The sequence below is a fragment of the Pantherophis guttatus genome, chromosome 3 (assembly GCF_059756535.1).
Source record: "Pantherophis guttatus breed Tessera chromosome 3, ASM5975653v1, whole genome shotgun sequence".
Lineage (NCBI taxonomy): Eukaryota > Metazoa > Chordata > Lepidosauria > Squamata > Colubridae > Pantherophis > Pantherophis guttatus.
The window spans coordinates 175169502-175192040 of record NC_142065.1 but is presented as its reverse complement, the minus strand read 5'-3'; the positions used below and the strand labels follow the sequence as shown (position 1 = coordinate 175192040).

Below are 22539 nucleotides of genomic sequence, written 5' to 3'. Positions count from 1 at the left end.
AAGTATGAGAAGTTTAATATGAATGACAGTAAAATAAACATTTGCAATATAGTTGAAGAGTTGTTGGTGTCCAAAAAATCCTATGATTGTTTCAAATAAATATTATTTAAGAATTTATATAGTATGTGATAATATTGTAATTTTTATCTCTGTTTCATTGCTTGGAAGACTTTTATTTAAATTATTCATAAACATTGCTGTAATGATGATAATATGAAAGGAAAGGGAATTTATAATTTTAACACCTGCAAAAGTATTGGGGCTCACTAGATATTCTAGTTTGAGGTAGTTAGCTGTTATAGCAAGACTGTTTCCACTTGCAGCAATTTTTTTTCTATATACAAGTGCATAATCTACAGAAATGAAAACGAAGATTTGAGGAACATAATCTTACTTATCAGTGGCTAATGGAATAGCTGGTTTAGGCAATCCTCCTCATCCCATCTTAGTACAGGCCTCTAAGAGTACTTGGAAGAAAGCTCCAAGATAAATGATATCTACCCACTAATAAAGATTATACGAGATATCACTGTATGGTAATAGAATAATTAGGATACAGGTTTTTTTAAAGCCTTAACATTGACGTGGGAGATATTTTTAATAGGGTTTTCATTAGGACTTGTCTTCTCAATTGTAATCCATAGCCTCAAAAGGATCTTTTAAAAAATGTTGCTGTTAGATATGCAATTTTACATGTTCAATGAACCCAAAATTGGAGGATGGAGATATTAGTTTAGTATCAAGAGTGAAAATGTGAACTCAAGCATTACAATTTACTCTATGTTGAAGAATCATTTATGTCCTTTGTACAACAGTTATGCAAGAGTATGGAAGTTTAGAATTCAAGCTATGTATATATAAATTTCAAAATGTGTTTTCAGAATTCAATTAGTTTACATCTCTTTAAGAAAGAAGAAAAAATGGGCTTTCTTCAACAATAATGTTTGTTTTATAAAACAATAACAAAGCATGTTATTGTCTTTAATTTAAATATTAGAAGATAAAAAATTACAATGAAACTTCAATTTACCAAAACTATGCAACAGACTGTGTGTGAAATACATCAATTTTGATTACTTGTAATTTGTGTAATAAAAATATATAAAACACACAGATAATAAATGTTCTAAAATTTTATGAGCATGTGATTAGTGGGGATCCTATGTTCCAATTAGTCTACTAAAATGAAAATTATTAATGTGATCATTATCTTCGAAGTCCTAGTGACTTGAAAAACAAAGACCTTTCCTGAAAGGATGAACAAGCCATGTGCTTTGGAAGAATCATACAACTCTTATGTGAAGTAAGAGTACTGTTGCCTGTGCACACACATTAATACAACTGGAACATTTTTTAATCAGCTACACAAGCCTTCCAAACATACAGCTGTGCCATGATTTTATGCAAAGCAAGTGCTTTCCATAACTTTATTTTATTGTAATATAAAATTACTAGTAATATAATATAGTAATTTTATAGTAATATTACAGACTAACTGTTCAGGGTGGTGGTAATCGCTCTGAAGTTATCAAAAGTAATACAGAGGAGTAATATGTAGGAGCCTTTGAGAAAACTATGAAAATAGTTTTTGCTTACTCCAGGTAATGTTTTAAACTGTTTATTTTTAGTTATAAAAATAATCTACCCACAATATATAGACAACACTACAACAATCAGTGCAAGTTCTGTCCTAGTATTGTTAGCCATTCCTTTATCTTTTACATACAGTTTGCATTGCTGCCTAGGATGGAGTGGATAATCAGATTCATTTTTTTATTTATCCAATTTATATAACTGCCCAAACGCAATTCTGGACAACACACAACAAATGGGTAAAACCACATATAAAAACTACAGATATAAAAGATATTAAAATCACATTAATAGTAGATTTTATATGAGGTACATCCCTAGGCAAAGAGGAAATTAAAAATAGCCACCTCAGTGATTGAGCATCAGCTGAGGAGTAGAAGCAGGACCAAAAGTGGGTAGAATTTTAGGATTATAGTCTAGCTTTTTCCTTATGGCAGTCCAGTCATCTTGTGACAAATGCCTTAAATACATATGAAATGAATAGTAACTTCCAACAGAATAGTGTGAAGAACAGGAGAATTTGTAGTTCTTCTAGAAAAACATGTGTTTCTTGGTTTGGATAAAAAAAAATCCTAAAAACTGGAATGAAACAACAGGCAGAAGCCACTTCTGTGTGTCTGCAATATATTGGAATGTTTCTCAATAATGAATCTGCCATAGCTGAAAAAGATGTATAAATTAAACAATTTTTTATCCAGTACAGAAATACAATATGTTTCCCTCCCCCACCCCCCAGTCTATTGTAATAAATTATAGTCATTAAAGATCTTTTAATAAGCCAATGAACAATTCCACCTGCATGGTTGGATGCCTTTTGGTTGTTTAAATTAGCTGCAGAAAATTTTTTAGTTCTGCTGCCGACTAAAAATATAGCTTTGGGAGAAATTGCTTTAGCAGAATGTTTGCTTTAGGAAAACTAATGCTTCTTTAAAAACTGTCAGGTTTCAAAAGCTCTCCCATTCTCACTTTGTACATTGATAGATATTGCAAACACCATGACTTTCCAGAATAATATCAAAAGAATGTGCCCTATAAGGACTACTGCTATTGGTTAAGGAAATAAGAAACACACCACAATATTGTTACTTTCGTAAGAATGTGTCTGAACAAGTTATAGGTGGTTCTTCCATCTTTTTTAAGCACAAACCAGACAGGCATGATACGTGAATCCAGGCAAAGGGTCTTTGTCCTCCACTACAGTTCCAGCACTTAGATTGATATTCAGGATGACTGGAAAGATGAGAATGTCTTTCTCAACTTGGATGGATTGAAGAAGAGAGACTGCAGGCTGGAAGTGGAAACCCGAAGCTTGCATCCACCCATGGCCCAGAAGTGTTTGGAGCTAGATAGTTGTCTAGCCAACTATCTATCTATGTCCTAGACAGCCAAGTAATGCTTCTTGCAAACTAGTTTTCAAAATGACTAAGCATATTGTCTGAACATTAGATTATGTTACCTATAAGACACTTTAAACTGTTCAACTCTAAGTCATGAATACATATTAAAGTTTGCAGGAGACCAGAAATACTTTTTATTCAGACAATACCCATAAATAATTAGCAAGCTAGAGACATCATTGTTCTTGTCATATGCAGCAGAAGTATATATTCTTATAGTGGATGTGATAATGTAATGAATATTTTACAGTTTCTTTTGATTATTCTCAAAGACTGGATTCACACATCATGCTAAGTTATAATAGGAGGATGTTTGGTCATTTTGCTTAGCATATTATGTGATTCCAATAATCAAGTTGACTTGCTAAAAATTATCATAAATGAATGATACTAACATTTTAGAAATTCTGCATACAATGAAATTAAATTTGATGACAGTAAGGTTTTCATAATTGTGAAAACTAATTGCTGCATCATTAATACTATCAAATAGATTATAATTAACAGACATCATAAAAATTGTTAGAACTCATACATGGACATAGAATTATTGATTCCAATACATCAAATAGATGTATGAAGATTTGTCCTTATCTGTCCTTAGTTATGACAACTATATCTGTCATTGTGAATTTATATGAAGTCCTATTGTTTTAGAGAATTATTTTGTTTTCCTCCAGCTTTCCCTTTCCTGGGCACATATTCCAATAATAGTAACATGCAGAATATATAGAAAGTTTTACTTGAGATAGTTATCATTGGAGATACTTTTTTAATACATGGAACGGATAACATTGACTGTATGAGCTTGCGTGTCACCATACCATTATTTTGAAACCAGTACCTTAAGCTTCGATATATTGCTTGAGTGATATATCATGTTTGTTCATTTTTCATGCTTCTACAGTATGCTTTAACGAGAATTTCCAGAAGCAGCCTAGGGAAGAACTTTGGTGTTGCATCGAAAATTGAAGACCATAGAGGACACTCTCATTATCACAGGCTTCTTTCAGTAAAGTAATTTATGTGTCATGTGGGAGGGTGGTGGAGGAAAGATAGTAGTTGTAATGTTACTTGATTTGTTATGTATGGTTTGGTGTAGTTTGTTAACCTAACCTGCAGAGAAAAGAGATTGAGGCTGACAGACCAAAACATTTGCAGAGGTATAGAACTTAATTGTAAGCAGGCATAATACAAAGTAAAATGCAGCGTACAGCATATGAAAGTTGTACTGAATATCAGAGCTTAAAATGAGTATGCTTTTTCATGCAGTAATACATTTCTAGGCACTTGTTTCTTCAATCAAACTTTTTGTACTCCTGAAATAACTTTTTTTTTCTAACCATGGATTTACATATATCTTTTCCTAAACAAATGCATCTAAACCTGCAGTTCGTATACATAATCCCATATCTGTCAGATGAAAAGTGACTGTTATTTAATGGTCATGAATGCAGCCCTGGAAACATGGATCTGATTCACTGTTAACACTTATTATATGCCATGAAATAGGTTTTTGAAAACACTGTCCTATATTTTCTTGTCTTGTCCAATGCAGTCCTGGACCTTGGGGATTTTTTATCAGTTAGTTCAAGTTTGTATTTCCAAGTTTGATTTTTAGATTAATGGTGTTTTGCATGGCAATATTTCATGCACTGAGTTATGATCATACATATATCTGTTGCTATATAATGTTTTTCTAGCTTTAAGATGCTTTGATATGAAGAGTTTACATGGTTGGTTTATTCAGCTACTTTCCTGAAAATTGTTTAAATAGAAAGGCAAGTTATTCCTAAAATAAAGGTACCATATAGGCTGCCATAACAGAAACTCATAACAAATTGTGTTAAATATTTGTCTTGGATCATATGATGTCTAGCTCTTTCTTTTTCTTTCTTTTTTTCAGATCAGCAAAAATGGGAAGCAGTAGATTCTGGTTTACTTCTAGAAATGTCAGTGGAACTGGTTAAGACCAAAATCTGAAGGTTTATCTTCGTTGCCCATCACCAGGTGTGCACTGACAGAGGCTACCATAAAACTATTTTGAGTATGAACATCTTTTAAAATGGTATAATATATATATATATGAAAGTATTGTTTTGTAATATAATTTTAAATGGTAATTTATACTGTATCATTCATTCTACAGTTGTGAAAGAACGAATGTGAATAATGTGTACTGAAGCTGAAAATAGACATTGCTCAAATTTTTTTCAGCTGGTCTTTGAGAAGTGTAATATTTGAGCAACAATATTAAATACTGTCTACATTGCTCAGCCTGTACATCCACAATTGAATTAGTAATATTTGACAACTACAAATAATAAGCTAGTGTTTTAATTATTTAGAAATTTACTCTAGGGACAACAGAACCAAAAGCAGCTGGGCTTCAAAACACTATGCGCATTGTTCATCATTTACATGAGAACGTTTCTGATAATCTTTTTCTGCCCTGCTCCTCATATATATTTTCTCACTCTCTACCAAAAAAAAAAAAAAAAAAACCCTACTGCTTTCGAAAACCAATCATTTTCTGTGGTATTATTCAATAATGTAACTTTAAGGGAAGATCAGTTTTCTCTTCAGATATTTCATATGCGCACACCTTCGGATCCAGGCCACCAAAATCCTTTTATTTTGTTTTTTAAAGAACCTATAATTCTGAATTTTATTATCACTTGAATTAACATAATTAATCATAATTAATTCATAATCAAGTTTAAAGCAGCAGGCAACAAGCGCTATTTTCCTTTCTCTCATGGGTTGGATAAATGTATATCTTTTGGGGATCACGGGGCTGCCTGATTTCAGATGGTTAGCCACATCAAGCCCAGAGACTAGGTTACTGACCCTTATTCTAGAGAATGCATCTACAGTTTTCTGAATTGGTTCAGGATTTTGTCTCCAGTGCAGGTAGAATTACGGGAAGCATGTAAATGAAAACTTGGTTTCCGTATATTTTCATATATTGAAAGTACAACTAGTCCTCAACTTACCATTCATTTAGCAATCATTCAAAGCTAGTAACAGTGCTGAAAAATATGTCCTTATACGTGCAACCATTACAGTGCGCCTATAGTCACATGATCAGAATTTGGGATCTTGGCAACTGACATGAGTTTATGAAAGTTGCAACATTCCAGGGTCACATGATCAACATTTGCAACCTCCTTAGTTGGCTTCCACTAAGCAAAGTCAGGGGGTGGGGGTGGAGTTCGCTTAATGACTGCATGCTTCATACAACAACAATGGTGTTCACTTAAAATCTAGAGCAAACCTGGTCATAAAATTGGATACAACTCACTTAACGACTGCCTCAATTAGCAACAAAAGTTCCAGTCCCAACTGTGATTGTAATTGAGGACTACCTGTAAAATGCTTCCTTTTTCATCTGAACCTGAGGCTCTTATTATGTACCATACTATTAATATTATGGAACCTGTACTGCATAGTTCCAAGATGCAATGAATGAGACACATATGTATCCTGTGAACGTTTGTAGTTATTCTTGAGAAAATGAACATTTGTTGGTGTATGCTGTGCACTGGGGAAAAGAAAGCAGACTTAAACTAATAGGGTCAATTTCCTATTAAGCCTTTGCAGGGTATGCAGTAGTGGGAAGAATGGTTTGGTGAAAATCACTGTCCCTTTTTCTCCAACAAAATTCTGCTGAACCATTAGTTGAAGCCAACTAATATAAACATAAAGGACAGGAGAGATGGTAAGAAAGAAAAGTTTAATTTATTACCCTCAGTTGAATGTTCTAAAAAGATTTTATTGCAGCTGGGCTTGAAGATCAATATTAAATATGGACAGAAAAAATATGTTGGGGATAGCTAATTTAGGAAATGGGAATGCAGAGTCTGAGAAGCAAGGGTTCTGTTGGCCATCACAACTTAAAATGCATTTATTTTTAAGAATTTGAAGATTAACTAATGGGAAAATAGTGAGCAATACAAGATATTATCCATTCTTTCCTGCTCCATAATTCAATTCTGTAAAATCTCTTGCATTTTATTGTTTTTCTTTCTCTGCTTACTCAGGTTGTTTTTAGTGTTCTTTAATCATGATCGTAATAGAATCTACGGTGTTTTACTTATTAGTTCCACATCTTTATATACCTTTTTAGTTAAATAGGCATTAGTGTTAATAAGACTAGTTATAATGTTAGTTGTAACAATAGTTATGATTGTATTATTAATTTGAGGTAGAATTATAATTAAAAAATAAGATTCTAAAATTCAGCCTAATTGAATTAAATATTGAAATTTACAGAGCAACATATGTACCAATATTATTAATTTGATTATGATTCAGTTGTTTTAGAAACTAGGCCTTCTAATGCTTTAAGACAGGTATCAGTTATTTTTTTATGATTGGAAATGTTCAGTGTTCTTCCCTTCCTTAGCATATCAGTTATAATACTGAATTGTTTAAGATATGACCACATTTATGCTTGATAAATACAAATTGTATATCAAACTTTTTTACCAATAAATAACCCCATCCTCCTGACTTAAGTTTTTAGAATGACTTCAGACTTTTCTGGTGGCCAATTGTTGTTAAGCAATCAACAGTGTTTTGTGGATCTGATTTTTTTTCTTTCTTAAATGCCATTTCTTCCTCATCATTTTTGAGTTAAAAATAATTAATATTACTGTATAGCTGCAGTTTTACCAGTCATAGCATTAAAACACATTTATAAAGAATTTATCAGTTATACTTGCAAAAACTGATAAATAAAACTTCTGTAACTTCTTTAATTGCAATTAGAGTAAATCTGAAGGATTAGGAGTATCCATGTACTTAAAAGTCAGTATTTCTGCCTACCTAAGACCAAATAAATTAATCTGTCCATATCTTAAAGTATTTAGCTGAAGTGCTGAATATTTGGATATTTGTGAGAACACTTAAAATAATTTATTTTTATAACATTTGGATTTTAAAATATGTATTCTTTAGAACAATTTTTCCTTAAAAATCATGTACTTACTGCAATTATTTTCTCCATTACTAAACAAAGGCTATTATACAAAAAGAAGGTACTTTATATTGAGTGTATACTTTTTACATAGCAGTAGCAGTTGCTAGTAAAGACTTAATTTGGATCACATAGTAAATTAATCTAAGCCCTTATATGGAAAAGCATTGTGCTTTTTATTTCTGCCATAGCTTTGCCTCTAAACATTTCTCTGAATATTTGAAAACCCTATTGAACAATATGGGATGGGTTATAATTTTCTTTTACTTAACACTTCACTTACCTTGTACAAGAGGAAACCTGATTTGCAAGGAGAAAAGTGGGAATGATGAATTTACTAAACTCAAGTTTATTGTAGGATCTAAACCTGTGAATTGGTATAACAAAACTCTATCCACTGCAAAATCAGTGAGCAGCAAAAAAGAGACATAAATATTTAATCCCTACTCTGTAGCACCATGACCATCAAATGAAAGCTCCATAAATTTCCAGAATAGATTTGATGTCAAAAGGGAAAGGAGGGAGAGAAAGCGGAAAAAAATTGATTACACTCCATTGATTGAAATCTATGTTCACAGAAGTATTGGAGTCAATATTATGTTTATAGTAGAGACTCAAATAGACATAAAAATTGGGGAACTATCTAGCAACTAACAGAAAGCAAATTATTATTCAAAGATACAGTAGATTATTCAAAGATACAGTAGTTATTTTCTCTACTGTTTCCAGTAGAGATCCAGAAGTTATTTTCCCCAGCTGCTCAAACATTCAGGAACACTGGTTAAAAATAAAAATGGGACTTTGGAGCATCAGCAATTCAAATCAAAATTCAAAGTAACATTCAGAATAAAATGTCTAACTAAGAAAGTAAATAGAAGTCCAAGGCTGGATTTACTGCTCTTTCCCAACAATCTTAATAAGCATTACAGCCTAAACTATGGGCATATATATAACTCCTTACTTGTATAGTCTCTGGCTCCCTTCTTTTTCTCTGATGAAGTATTTGCAAGTTGAGGAACCAACTTTCTTGTCGGTCTGGGCAATCTGCTAATCCAGATGGTGGGCAGAGTTTAATTTTACTGACCTAATAAGGATAATTCATCAGGTGTTTTCTTTGCAGACATCTTTGCAATCTCCCTCAGCCTTCATCTTCAACCCCTACCTGCCCTTCTTTCAAAGCTACCTTTATGCTCTCTGCAAATATTGCTTGTTGGTTGCTCTCAAGGAGGTTGGTTTGTAATTTAGTTTTAACTTCAACTCAGGATTCACACATCCATTTTTGATAGGTTTCTTAGGCTTCAAATCTAACATGGGGTAAGAAGGGACCAGCCATACTTGTTTCTTGATTTCTCTGATAACTTCTTGCCTGACTAAGCCACATAACACAGAAGAAGTATCTTGACTATCTATTTTCTGGTTCTTAACATATCCTAGTGAAGACTGGTCCTTCTGTGCTAAATAGCTAGCTTATTCTGCAAAAAACAAATTTTAATATATAAAAATAAATCCTTAAGAGAAAAAAAGGAAAACAAAAAAATCAGCTGTGAAAAATAAGATTCAATTTTTTAAAACTAAAATAAAATTGAAGTTAATCAGGAAGAAAAATGTTAGGTTGACTTATGTTTTCTACAAGAAATTACCTTTTTCAGGGAAGTAAAACAGTTTTTTGTCAGTTTTAATATGTTTTAAGACATGGGTGTCAAACTTGCCACGTCACGTTGCCGTAACATGATGTTTTGTGACATTTTCCCCATTCACGGAGCTGGGATGGGCGTGGACTGCATGTGACGCATCCAGCCGCCAGTTCAGCACCCCTGTTTTAAGATATTGGACATTTTAAAAATTGATTAACCAATTAGGAGGACTGTCCAAAATATATCAAATTCTGTAAACAAACTAAGCCTTACTCAGCTTATTATGGCATCTTCTATGCTTATATTTGTCTTTTCTGGATCTTATATCTGTCAGTTATTCCAATCTATTTCTCTGGCCTTGCTATCTTTGATCCCACTTTAATTCTACCTATTTTAGGGAGATAAAAATTAAAGCAGTTGCACAGTACCTATAGTACTAATACTTAGGTTTAGGTAATTTGGATATAAGATATTTAAATAATTAGCTAATAAATATTAGGCCATTCTCATATGTTAAAACATTGCATGGAAAAACTTATTGAGGAGCTTATCACTTCAGAATATACCTGGAGGATCTGCATCTGTGAATATTCTCATAATATTTTTAAAAGTTTTTATTCAGGATAAGATGTTAAAGAAGGAGCTTGATTTAAATTTTTCTGATTTGCAAATAATAAGAATGGTTTGGATTGCCTGTTCTGCTTTTATTTTTATATAAAGTTTTTCTATTTTTACAGATTGTTTTTTTATTTAAGACTATTCTAATTCTCTTGCAAACCATATAGGAAGAAGAGAGATATAAAAGTAAAATTAATAATATAAACATGAGACCCTTCAAACATGCAGACCTTCCTTCTGTTCTGTAGTATTACTTCCATATTGCTGTATTCTATAGCATTTATGTTTCACAATGCTATGATTCAGACAACAATCCTTTGGAAGTATATATTAGCCAACTTGAATTTTGATGCTAAAATTTCATGAAACAGTTAAATTAGTTCAAAAACCTATAAAGCAGTATAAGGTACTTCAGAGTACATGTGGATCTGTCCATTCTGAGCAGTGAATTTTGAGCTTTAATAAATAGTCTAAAAAGCGCCTACATATATTACATTAGACCAGCTGAACCTAATTTTATATATGCTTTATTCAAAAGCATCACATAGCAAGTAAACTTCAAAATTAAGTGTAGTTACAAATAGTTGTTTCTTATTTTTTTTTCCAGTCCCCTTTTGCTTTCTTTAACGACCACATGAAACTTGAGAAGCCATCTAAAGCTAAATCATTTAGTGGAGTTGGGCAGTTCCCAAGTGTCCAACAAGAAGGCCTGGTTTAGGCTGCGATGGCCACTGTCATTCCTGGTGATTTGTCAGAAGTAAGAGATACCCAGAAAGTCCCTTCAGGGAAACGTAAGCGTGGTGAATCCAAACCAAGAAAAAACTTTCCTTGCCAACTGTGTGACAAGGCCTTTAACAGTGTTGAGAAATTAAAGGTTCACTCATACTCTCACACAGGAGAGAGGCCCTACAAGTGCACACAACAAGACTGCACCAAGGCCTTTGTTTCTAAGTACAAATTACTAAGGTATTAAACTCTATTTATTTTTCAGATTATATTATGTGTTGGCCATTTTAATATATATCTGTGTACACTCAGCTGACTTTTCTGAGAGGAAATGTTAATTTAGACATCAAATTGTACAATTATAAACTACAGTGCTTAATATTATAAACAAATCTGAATATTGTGTGTGTGTTTTTGATGAGAAAAGTTTAAATCTTTTCAGTTATATAAACTTGTTACAAAGAAGTGAACGGACTGAGCACTTTGGGTATGGCTATAATAAGTAATACTACATAATAAAATGTTAATGTAACTTAAAATCACCAAAGTAGCAGTTGACTAAATTAGCTTATAATGTGTGTTGCTACATTTTAGTATGATGTGTATTGTCTGTAGTGACATGTCATGTAAATTTGTTTCAAAAATATTTAGTATTTAGGTACCGTAAAAATATGTATCTTCTGGTCAAAATAAATACTTACAGAATATATCTGTGTTTAAAGGCATATGGCTACTCATTCTCCTGAGAAAACCCACAAGTGTAACTATTGTGAGAAAATGTTTCATCGAAAAGATCATCTAAAGAATCACCTACATACACATAATCCCAATAAAGAGGCCTTTAAGTGTGAAGAATGTGGAAAGAACTACAATACGAAGCTTGGATTTAAGCGTCACCTGGCTTTGCATGCTGCAACAAGTGGTGATCTCAACTGTAAAGTATGTTTGCAGACATTTGAAAGCACAGGGGTACTGCTGGAGCACCTAAAAACTCATGCAGGCAAATCATCGGGTGGAGTGAAGGAGAAAAAACACCAGTGTGAACATTGTGATCGACGGTTTTACACCCGAAAGGATGTCCGAAGACACATGGTAGTACACACTGGAAGAAAGGACTTCCTCTGTCAATATTGTGCACAGAGATTTGGCCGGAAGGATCATCTAACACGGCATATGAAGAAAAGTCATAATCAAGAACTTTTGAAGGTCAAAACAGAGCCAATGGACCTTCTTGACCCATTTACTTGCAATGTTTCTGTGCCTATAAAGGATGAGCTGCTTCCAGTGATGTCTTTATCTTCCACTGAACTGACATCAAAGCCATTTACAAACACTCTACAATTAAATCTATACAACACACAACTTCAGTCCATGCAGAGTTCAACATCTGCACACCAAATGGTTGCCACATCATTACCTTTAGGAATGCCTTGTCCAATAGATATGGAATCAATCCACCCTTCTCACCAGCTTTCTTTAAAATATCCACTCAGTTCTACCTCATATACAGTTTCTATGACTGAGAAAGACCAGCCATTGAAAGGGGAAATGGAAAGTTACTTAATGGAACTGCAAAGTGGTATGCCTTCTTCATCCCAAGATTCTCAAGCATCATCATCTAAGTTAGGGTTGGATCCTCAAGTAGGTCCACTAGATGATGCATCTGGGGATGTTTCTCTTTCCAAAAGTTCTGTTTCTATAAGTGAACCTCTAAATACCCCGTCACTGGACTTCTCTCAGTTATTCAATTTTATACCAGTAAATGGACCTCCTTTTAATCCTTCTGTTTCTGTGGGAAATCTTGGAATGAGTTACTCACAAGAGGAAGCACACTCATCTATGACTCAGCTTCCTCCACAGGCACAAGACCTTCAAGACCCTGGTAATGGTATTAGCCTTGGGTCTCTTCACTCATTGTCTGCAGCTTTCACTAGCAGTCTAAACACAACCACAACTCTACCACGTTTTCATCAAGCGTTCCAATAAGATGAGAAAATCGCCTTGTGACAAATCTGTAGAAATGCCTTAGATGACTTTAAATACTGTAGTGCCTACTATGTCATTTGTAAATCTACTTTTGTACAGTACCAGTCTCATTAAGCCAGTATAAAATTCAAATTAACTTTTAAAATATTTTGAATGTGTTTGTTCACAGTTGTTTACTCTGGGTGTTAAAACAATCTGCATCGTCACTGCCAATAGATCCACAATTTTTAAAAAGTCTATGAAAAAAATATTTCCAGAATGTTATGGATCTCTTGTTTTGAAGCTTCATTGAGATTTGATAATTTTTATGGTAATTAAATGAGGCTCTTCTGATAATTTTAAGAAAGAATAAAATATTAAAAATTTGGTTTCATGAAAAATGTATAAAACAATTGAAACGATTTATAAATGAATACATTTGTTACCAGTATGAAAAATTGTTCAGCTTTTTACGTGTACATTTCTAAGAAGGTCTGAAGGACCTATTATTTTTTCTTAAATAATTTCATAATTAGGGGTATAAATGTATTTCTTCATTTAAGTGCAATTACAAAGAAGTATGATTTGGCAAAAAAACCCTATGCCTTATTGGCAACTTTAATAGAGACAAAATTAAGAGCTTATTTTGAAATATAAATATTTTTGTTTCATCATTCTGTAAATATCTGTTATTTTCTATTCTCATTTAAAATATGAGTCAAAATCTGCCAAAAGGTTTCACATGTTAATTTCAATTTGAAGTTAGAAAATGAATGTAAATCCACAAATATGTTTTTTCCATAATTACATTGGAGCTAAACACTTTTGAGTTGTATTTCATGACATATATTGTCCCCTGTGCAAGACCTTTGATGGTAATCTTCCTTACCACACCTGGGTATTTGGCTAGTGATTTTTTTTCAATGCCAAGAATTTAAAACAGGACTCTCAGGAGTGAAGTAAAAGCATATTGCTTATGCCACTTTTACTTAATATTCAAGGTATTTAGAAAAACTAATAGCAAAACAGCTATTCATGCTGTGTGTCAAATTGCTACTCCTTTTCAAAACACATTCTTATTTTCCCAGTAACCAAAAGAAAGAAAAACTGTGATATAAAAATGGAAAATGTACTTTTGCTGTAATTTGGAAACATATCCACTGATACCTTTAGATTTTTAAATCATATAATTATGACTATTCATTAGTGTGGTTAAATACATGAGTTTTAAGTAGTTAAAGGAAATATATTTAACAGAAACAAAGTTGCTCCCATTAAGGAGCTTTGGCTCCCAATATTTGTATCATAAGTTCCTACTTTATCGTAGGAGCAATATGCAGGTATGATTTTACTATTTTATACTGATGTATTTAAATTTTATTACTGAATAATAACTTTTATAAGTGTTTTGTTCCAAAGGCATTAAAATAAGGATGTATTAATAAGGAAAAGACCTTTTCAAATTTTGTAAGCTGCTCCAATATGCTGTGAGAATACTTTCTCAAAGTAGTCATTAGCTCTGCTGCATGATTGCTTCTTTTAGTTTCTATGAAACAGATTGCTAAAATGTATCTTTAATGGAATGATTTGTTCAATATTGCTTTTCAGGCTTTTAGCACCATTATTTTAATCCCAGGGGTTGGCGGGATTTCAGAAAGGAGAAGTCTTTGTCTTTTCAAAGGACTAATATTCTACAAGAAATGTAAATGTCCTTATGTGCCTTTTTTGTAGATGGTGATTACTTTCAACCCTTAAAAACAGAATTGGCTTCAGCTTCATTGTCTTTATCCCAGTTTTTTTTTTCATTACTCATAATTGTTTGTGTTCCTAGGAAAATACTGTCATTAGACAGATAATCGAAAACAAATTTTCAATCATTAAAGAAGTGAAATGAACCAATTTTAACCTATCAGTTTTTCATATTTACCACTTCATATAATTACTTATAATTTTTGACAGGGTTGGTATGTATAAAGCATGTTATAACAATGTTATCTGTTTTCAGTATTAGTTGCTGGTTATCTTGTTTTTAGAAATAAGAACTAGTTTTTCCAGTAATCCTTGATCCATGTTAAAGGTCCATATTGTTATGGCAGCTCTTTCAGTTTCTGAAATGGGATTAATTAGAGAAAAGGTGCATTTCAAATTAGCAATAGAATTTCAGACAAGATATTGAACCTCATTCAGTTAGTACTTTGATAAATGGCTACACCTTGTGTGACTGTCACTGAAGATGTATGAATATATGGAAGCAGAATGACAGTGTGGGCGTTATTTACACACTAGTGCTTTATGACTATCATTTAAGCAGAGATTTTGTTTGGCAACTTTAAAATGACAATTTTAAAGCCTTTTATAATTACCAGGTTAACTCTTAAGAATGAAGTGTTGTGTGTGCTGGCTGCTCATGCACCACACTTTGTATACTATGGATTTAAAAATATTATATATATATATATATCTATATATATATAATTTGCTTATGTTTTATTAGTAGTGAATTGTGGAATAGAGTGATTTATTCATTTGACAGTAGAGGTTTTCAAAAACCATATACTGACTAAAACATGAGCCAGACCTGATTGCTTTATTAAGCTAATAATGAATGTTAAGAGTACATATTTTCAGGATCTTTTACCTAGTGAGCTCTATATGTATTTTACGCTGTGTGTGTGTGTGTGTGTGTGTGTGCGTGCATGTGTGTGCACACGTGTGTGTTTTAAACTAAAGCTCGATCAATTTCTGTGTTACACATAATACAAGATATAGCACTTTCAAAACAAAAATATAAATCTTATAAAAAATTTCTTGCAGGTTATGCTTTCTGCTTTTTTTTAAAAAAATATTACTTTTTCAAGTGCCATTAGATGACATATGCAGGCCTTTGGTATAATGCTTTGGGTACAATATGGTAAACAGTGTAACTATTAACAGGTACATCATAAAGTATTCTTTTTTATCAATTTGCTCTATTGCACAGAACTAGAGTGTCTTTTTAAAGAGTTTTACAGTAGATTCCTAGGTTTACACGTTTCAACATATCTTTTACTGCCATTTAATATCAGTCCAATAATTGAGTGGTTAACCATATTTAAGTGTATACATAGAATTTGGAGGTTGCAGTCATGTGCCCACAATTGTTAGCGGAATCTCATATAATTCAATGGGAATTACATTAAGCACAGGGTTTTAGGCTAACAGCTCAGCCCTGTACATTTTATTTGGAATACCTTTTAAGTTTAGTGAAATTTATTTTATGCATTATTCATAGAAGACAAATCTTCAAAATGTTAATAAACAGAATTTCAAAGTGTGATATCCTGCCACGCAGTGCTGTTGTTAAAATTCAACATAGGTTGATTTTATGCCTATTAATATAAAGAAAAGGATGAAGCTCTTAATTATTTGTCTCATACACTGGTTGATCAGGTTAAAATAATGTGCCTCTGAGTACAAAGATCTCTACATTTACATTAAATGTAAATGAATGACAGCTGCCTATCAACATCCTATCAGTATACAGTAAGTTAACCACCCATTTGAAATTAGAGATCATTTAAAGTAAGTCATGTTGATTAACATACCCTTCACCTTTATAAAGGTGCCCACATGTTGAAAGTCCTTGACTTTCAATAAGTATTTATCCCTAATTAATATAGAACTATTGTTAACTGCATGCAAAGATTTTTCAGTATCCGCATCAGTGGTACAATTGAACCAGAATGAATGTTTATTGTCTCAGAAACACTCCTACAAATATATTATAGTGGATCATGCTGCTAATATAACTTGGGATACAACTCCTCTCATGGTGCTACAGATCTCCCTGTCTCATTTAGACTGTGTATTTTTATCCATAGAGAAAGGCCTATACTAGATTTATAGATGTATATTTTTATACTGTGACTTAATTTGTCATTTAATGAATTTTGTATACCACAATTTTTTCATATACACTTGCAAAATGTAAAAACTTGGACATATATGCCCAAATAAACCTTTCATCCAAACTAAAACTAATAGGGCTTTTAATATGGTGTGAAGTGAAGAACATACTTGTTTATAAAAGCTCTTAAATATTGACAGACTGGGAATTAACATAAAAAGGATGACATCTGAAACAAGCTTGGATTGCTGAAACTATATTTTTAGATAGTGAGAAATGTTTGAACTTGTGTGCTAAAAAGTTTCAGTGATACAGATTTTGAGTCAAAATAGAAAAATGCATTCCAGATTGAATTTGTGTATTTCATTTAAAATTACTATCCTGTGATATGGAAATTTGTGTTGCTTATCATGTATATGTACTTTACAATGTATTCACAAACTACTGTTGTATTTGTATAAAATATAGACAAAAGATTGCATATATATTTTTGTGTATAAGCTCTGTAAAATAGCTATCACATTATGAAGCTGCAGCAGAAATTCATTTTAGACATTCATATCCAAAGAAACAGACTATTTATTGTCCACATACCCTGATAAAAATATAACTTGCTGCTATTAAACAATAGTGCTGCAGCTTCTTGTGGCCTACAGTGTTATGTTTGCTGTACAAAAAAGTATGTGAACTCCACAAAATATCAATAAAACTACAAATGGTTTTAGTTATGTACAAAATATGCCTGGATTTAAGTGGCTGTATGTTGTTTATCTGTTGTTGCGGTAACCACTAATGTCTTTGAGCTACTTTTTAAATTTGTGGATAATTGTTAATCTTACTGTTTGAAAGAAGAATGATAAATAGCATCACTGCATCATTGGCCTGAGAATAAGGGAAACTGCTGGGTAAAATGCATACCCCACATTATAAATTTTTGTATGACAGAGAAAAAAAGTCTCCAGAGGTTTTTCCTAAATGAAGAACTTATAGTTTGCCACTAATTATGCTGCATTTTAGAACACCTTACAGATTATCCTGGATTTTTCTTTTCTTTTTCTTTTGGCCTTTGAATCAGTTTTTAATTCCTGGAGATTGCCTGGACTAGTTGCTGCAGTTTCCTTAGCAAAGTTTTTAAGAAATGGCTTGCCACAGCTGCTTCTTAGGGCTGAGAGAAAGTGACTAGCCCAAGGTCACCGGCTTTGTGCCTAATGCTTTCACTTTTCTCTCATGATTCCAAAAAACAAAATTTAATAAAACTTATAAAAGAATATGCAGTTTCTGTTGAGGACAACATTTAAGGGGTTCCACATTAATAATAGATCAGTCCAGGATTATTTGTTTTTGTGTTTTGAGAATGTTAATGAAATGCGTACCATGTTTCTGAAAGACTTTGACTTTTAGTCCCTCCTCCATGAAAAGTGGGTACTGGAATATTTATCCATGCTTAGGAGGAGAACTCAGAAGGAACACTGGCTGCTTCTTGCAGCCTTAAGCCCTTAAGATCACAAAGCAAAACTGTGCAGCCCTAAATGTGAAAATGTTTCAGTGAAAAATCCCAATTAAAATAACATTGCCAGTATGTCGGCTACTAAAAAGAATTCCTTTTGAAAGATGGGGAAATGGAAAAATATGAGAAGGGAACCATCAATTGTTTCCCACAAAATGTTACCCCCGAAACAAACTTTGTACTCTCTGTACAGTATGTGAACCCATTCAAATAAAAATAGACTAACCTTGATATCTGAAAATTATATAGATAACAAGTAAAATCTTATTAGAGAAAGGATAGTCAGAATATTTTAGAAGGATTAGGTTGAGCAAACTCATATTTTTGTGAAATTGAAATGTGAAAGCCATGGTCATACATATTTTATAGTTCTATGAGTTCTTCCATGTCTAATATTAATCCAGCAATTTGAAAGTATTATACTAATTACTATTTGAATCTATTTTCCTCTAAATTTCAGTAGTGAAACAAATGCCCTGTTACACAGTACCTGAACAAATTGTACAAATACAAGATTTAGACTAGTATTGGAAGATTCAATTTATTCACGTTTCTCACAACATTACCAATTCTAGTAAGCTGAAGAAGCTGAAGTGAACAATTTCCAGTAGCCAAATCCTCTAAAGCCGTGTTTCTCAACATTGGCCATTTTCAGATATGTGGAAGTCCACTGCCAGAATTTTCAATGGTCATGCTGACTGTGGAATACTGGGAGTGGAAGTTCACACGGCCAAGGTTAGGAAACACTGTTATAAAGTCAATGGTGAAAAGTAGTATTAAAGCTCGAGATCCAGATGACTGTAAACTCTGGTGTTCTGCAAGTGTAACTGAATTATATGAGAAATAGGAATTCTTTTATAAAAAGTTATATTTCATAGAATCTATCACATTATTCAGATCCACTCAGTTTTTTTTAATTGACACCATTTCGTATCAACATTGGAAACATGAAATATGAGGTGAGTGAATCTAGCAAAACTGGTTTCTTCATAAGAGTACACTTAATTGAGAATAACCTGCTAAGCCTTTTTTGATATGGGAACAATAAAATAGTTGATGATTCATAAGTTGGGTTTTTCCTCTTCACTTTGCATTGGAAATTTGAAGAACATATAAGATTTGTGATTTCCTCACAAATAACATTTATTTATAGAATTTATATAGCCTCCCATCCTGGCATGTGACTCTGGGAGGCCTACACAATTAAAAACAAACTAGCAACATAATTCAACCATTAAAATATAACAACAACAAACACAGGGAAGAGTGAAGTCTACACTTACACCAGCCAATTAATGGACTCCACACTTCCATGGGACTCCCCAAGCCTGATGGCAAAACCCAAATTTGACGAACTTCCAGAAGTGCAACAGGGTTTGGTCCAATCTTACCTTGTGGAGGGGTGATGTTCCAGAAGGTGGGTGCCAGGCCAGAAAGGGCTGTCTTCCTGGGTCTCATCAAATAGTTCCTTGAACCACAACATTCATCTTCTGCCAGATCTGATGGGATGAGTAGATGTAATTGGGGAGAGGACTTTTTTCAAATAACCTGTCGCCCTGCCCTGTAGGGTTTTGAAGGTTATAACTAATGCCTTAAATTATATCCAGAATCAAACTGGCAACCAATGCAGCTTATGGAACAGAAGGGTAAGATAGGCATACATGTACTTGGGGCACACATAATAGCCCCTATTGCTGTATTGTACATCAGCTGAAGCTTCAGGATACTCTTCAAGGACATTCCCATGGTATGAGTGACTGAGTTAAATCTCTCAATCCATATCCCGGTATATGGAATATTTCCTTATCCCAGCATGAACTCCTATATTCTCTAAGAGTTTGAACATAATACAGAAGATGGAAATGTTGAGTGAAGTTGGTAAATGAGTAATAATTAGTTTTATGTTTTCATTTATAGGATTAAAATCTAATGAGATTCTTTTCTATCAATACTAGCAATTTAATGAAATTACTTTAAATGTATTGTTCAAAATTGTTCTTTAGATACTTTCATACCAAATAAAAGATAAGATTGCCCTCTTGTGTAGACAAACTGTATTAAACATTTTTTTAACCTTAAATCCATAGCAGGAAGGCAGTACCGGAATTCTAAAATAAAAATTTCAGCTCAGAGATTTGTTATCATTATCCAATTCTAAATTCAGCAACTTGCCACTTTATGTGAGTAGAATTTAATTTGGTACTTTTCTGCTTAACATTTGTAATCAAATTATAATAGGAAATGGCAGTTCTTTAAAAAGCCATCCCTGTTACTTGAAGTCATCATTGCTTTTCATCGTAATGTAATATTAATTCTAAATTACAGACATATTAATTAATATAAGGATCAGAAAACACCTTGAACATCATCCAACCCAATTCTTCTCCAGTTCAGAAACTTAGTACTTATAGCTAGTAGTAATGTAGCTATACATTACTACTACTTGTAGATATACATCTACTACTACTTATAGCTTCCATTCCTACAAGAGGACTAGAACTTACTATTTCTCAGTTTCTACTTCAGCATCATAACCAGTGCAGACCTAAAACCTTTAGAAAGAGAGTAGCTATTAAAGTACAAGTATAAGGCAGCATAAGAACTCCAAATACATGGCACAAAAATTAGTTCATTAATTCTTTAGTTCAATGAGAGTTTACAAAAGGCCAGGTAAGCTTCTCTATAGGGGGAATTCTTTGGCTTTGATGATCTATCAGAGTAATTTCTTCAACCAGACCACTGATGATTAAAAACAAGGCTTCAGGTGACAAATATAATCAGAAAGAGGAACCAATTCTGCAAATGCTTACAGTCCTTTATAATAAACATTGCTTTGACTTGCTCTTGAAACCAGTTTGAAGTAGCCAACTTAAAGTGAACCAAATCTGAATCCTACATTCCAAAGTAGAAGTCCTAAAGCTCCAAGGACTGAATTTTTGCAGAAAGAGTGGATGCTTTCAAAGGTAAGATTTAAGAATATTTTATAATATTTAATATTTAAATGAATCAAATACATATCTATTGCTATATTTCCTTTATCTGAGACAGTGGATTAGCCAAATCTGTTGTAGGGCACCCTCAAACACACAACAATGATCCTTCAAAGACAGATCAATTGTGTCTAACACAGACATTACTTCTTTAGTTCAATGAGAGTTTACAAAAGGCCAGGTAAGCTTCTCTATAGGGGGAAGTCTATTTTGCCTAAGAAAACTTCAGTTCATTACCTACAGAACACCCAATCTTCACACCCAAGCATAAAGTCAGAAAGCTAACTGTTACGAACATAACTGGGCTTTTTTTCCCATTAAGGTCCTCTCATTTTGAGAATCATTAGCAACATATTCAACCTCCAAATCCTTAGATGACTTTTAGTGTTAATGGTATTTCATTAATTGACTCAACTCCAAAGACCCAATAAAGCCTTTGAAAGTCTTGGGAATAAACCTTCAGGTTTAGTCAATGATCCTGCAAATGTTTGGATCTCTGCTTGTACAGAAGAGCATTGAAATTTTATTACCTATTTTTGTGATCTTCATAAATTAAAACTTAATTCATGTGAGAGTGGTTATGAAAGGAAGCACTCTCTTTCAAATACCTTAGGACAATATTCCATAACCCACGATCCTGGTAAGCCCATTTATGTGTACATCAGCTACATTAGAAGATTCTTCTGTATCAGAAGAGTTTACTCCTGCACACATTAAAGTGTCTAAGGACAAACTCTTGAACAGGGCAAAATCTTGTATGTGACACAGGTTGACTATTTGTTAAAAACACTCCCAATGAGGTTCTATAAACTAAAATTTTAAATTTTTGCTGCATTAATCTCTAATGAAGGCATCAGATTTGAAATAGGTATGCCCAAAACTGAACATGGGGCTAGGAGAGAAGTTCTGAGTTATGGTTAAAAGTTTTGTTTCCCTCAGTGAAACTTGCACCTCTCACTTTAATGGATGACAATGCTTCTCCATTGGCCTTGTAGAAAATAAATTACCCAACATTGGTCTATCTAAAGAATAACCAAAATGAGCATATATAAAAGCTGAAAAATGAAGAATTATAAACCAAATCAGCTTCCTAAGATAGCTCCAAAATGTTTATCATTGTGAACATTTGGAAATATGTGAATTACGTACATGAGCATAATTGAGCAAAAGGAAAGAATTCTTTAGTTAGGAATAGCATCCTACCTTCTGCCTTTCTCTATACATGGAAGATTATGTCCATTC

General features: G+C 33.0%; 1 protein-coding gene and 1 long non-coding RNA gene across 15 annotated transcripts in view; one reads left to right on the top strand and one right to left on the bottom strand.

The window, feature by feature from the left end:
- Positions 1-17539, top strand: part of PLAG1 (PLAG1 zinc finger) — a 25704-nt gene extending 8165 nt beyond the window's left edge. For 2 of the 14 annotated variants that reach the window (XM_087890579.1, XM_087890582.1), the window contains exons 2-4: positions 4897-5000; positions 10831-11189; positions 11672-17539. In XM_087890579.1, the coding sequence (XP_087746705.1) occupies positions 10948-11189; positions 11672-12935 (1506 nt within the window). In that variant the 5' untranslated portion in view covers positions 4897-5000; positions 10831-10947 and the 3' untranslated portion in view covers positions 12936-17539. Of the gene's footprint in view, positions 1-3591; positions 5059-6584; positions 6712-10830; positions 11190-11671 lie in introns of those variants that run through there. The other 12 variants (XM_087890577.1, XM_087890581.1, XM_034429806.3 and 9 more) reach the window with 9 other exon arrangements.
- LOC148114919 (uncharacterized) lies at positions 7160-22539 on the bottom strand. The gene is made up of 4 exons (XR_015733384.1): positions 22501-22539; positions 20812-20859; positions 19699-19806; positions 7160-9015 (listed from the first exon to the last, which is right to left on the bottom strand). It is a non-coding gene; the product is annotated as an uncharacterized LOC148114919 (long non-coding RNA).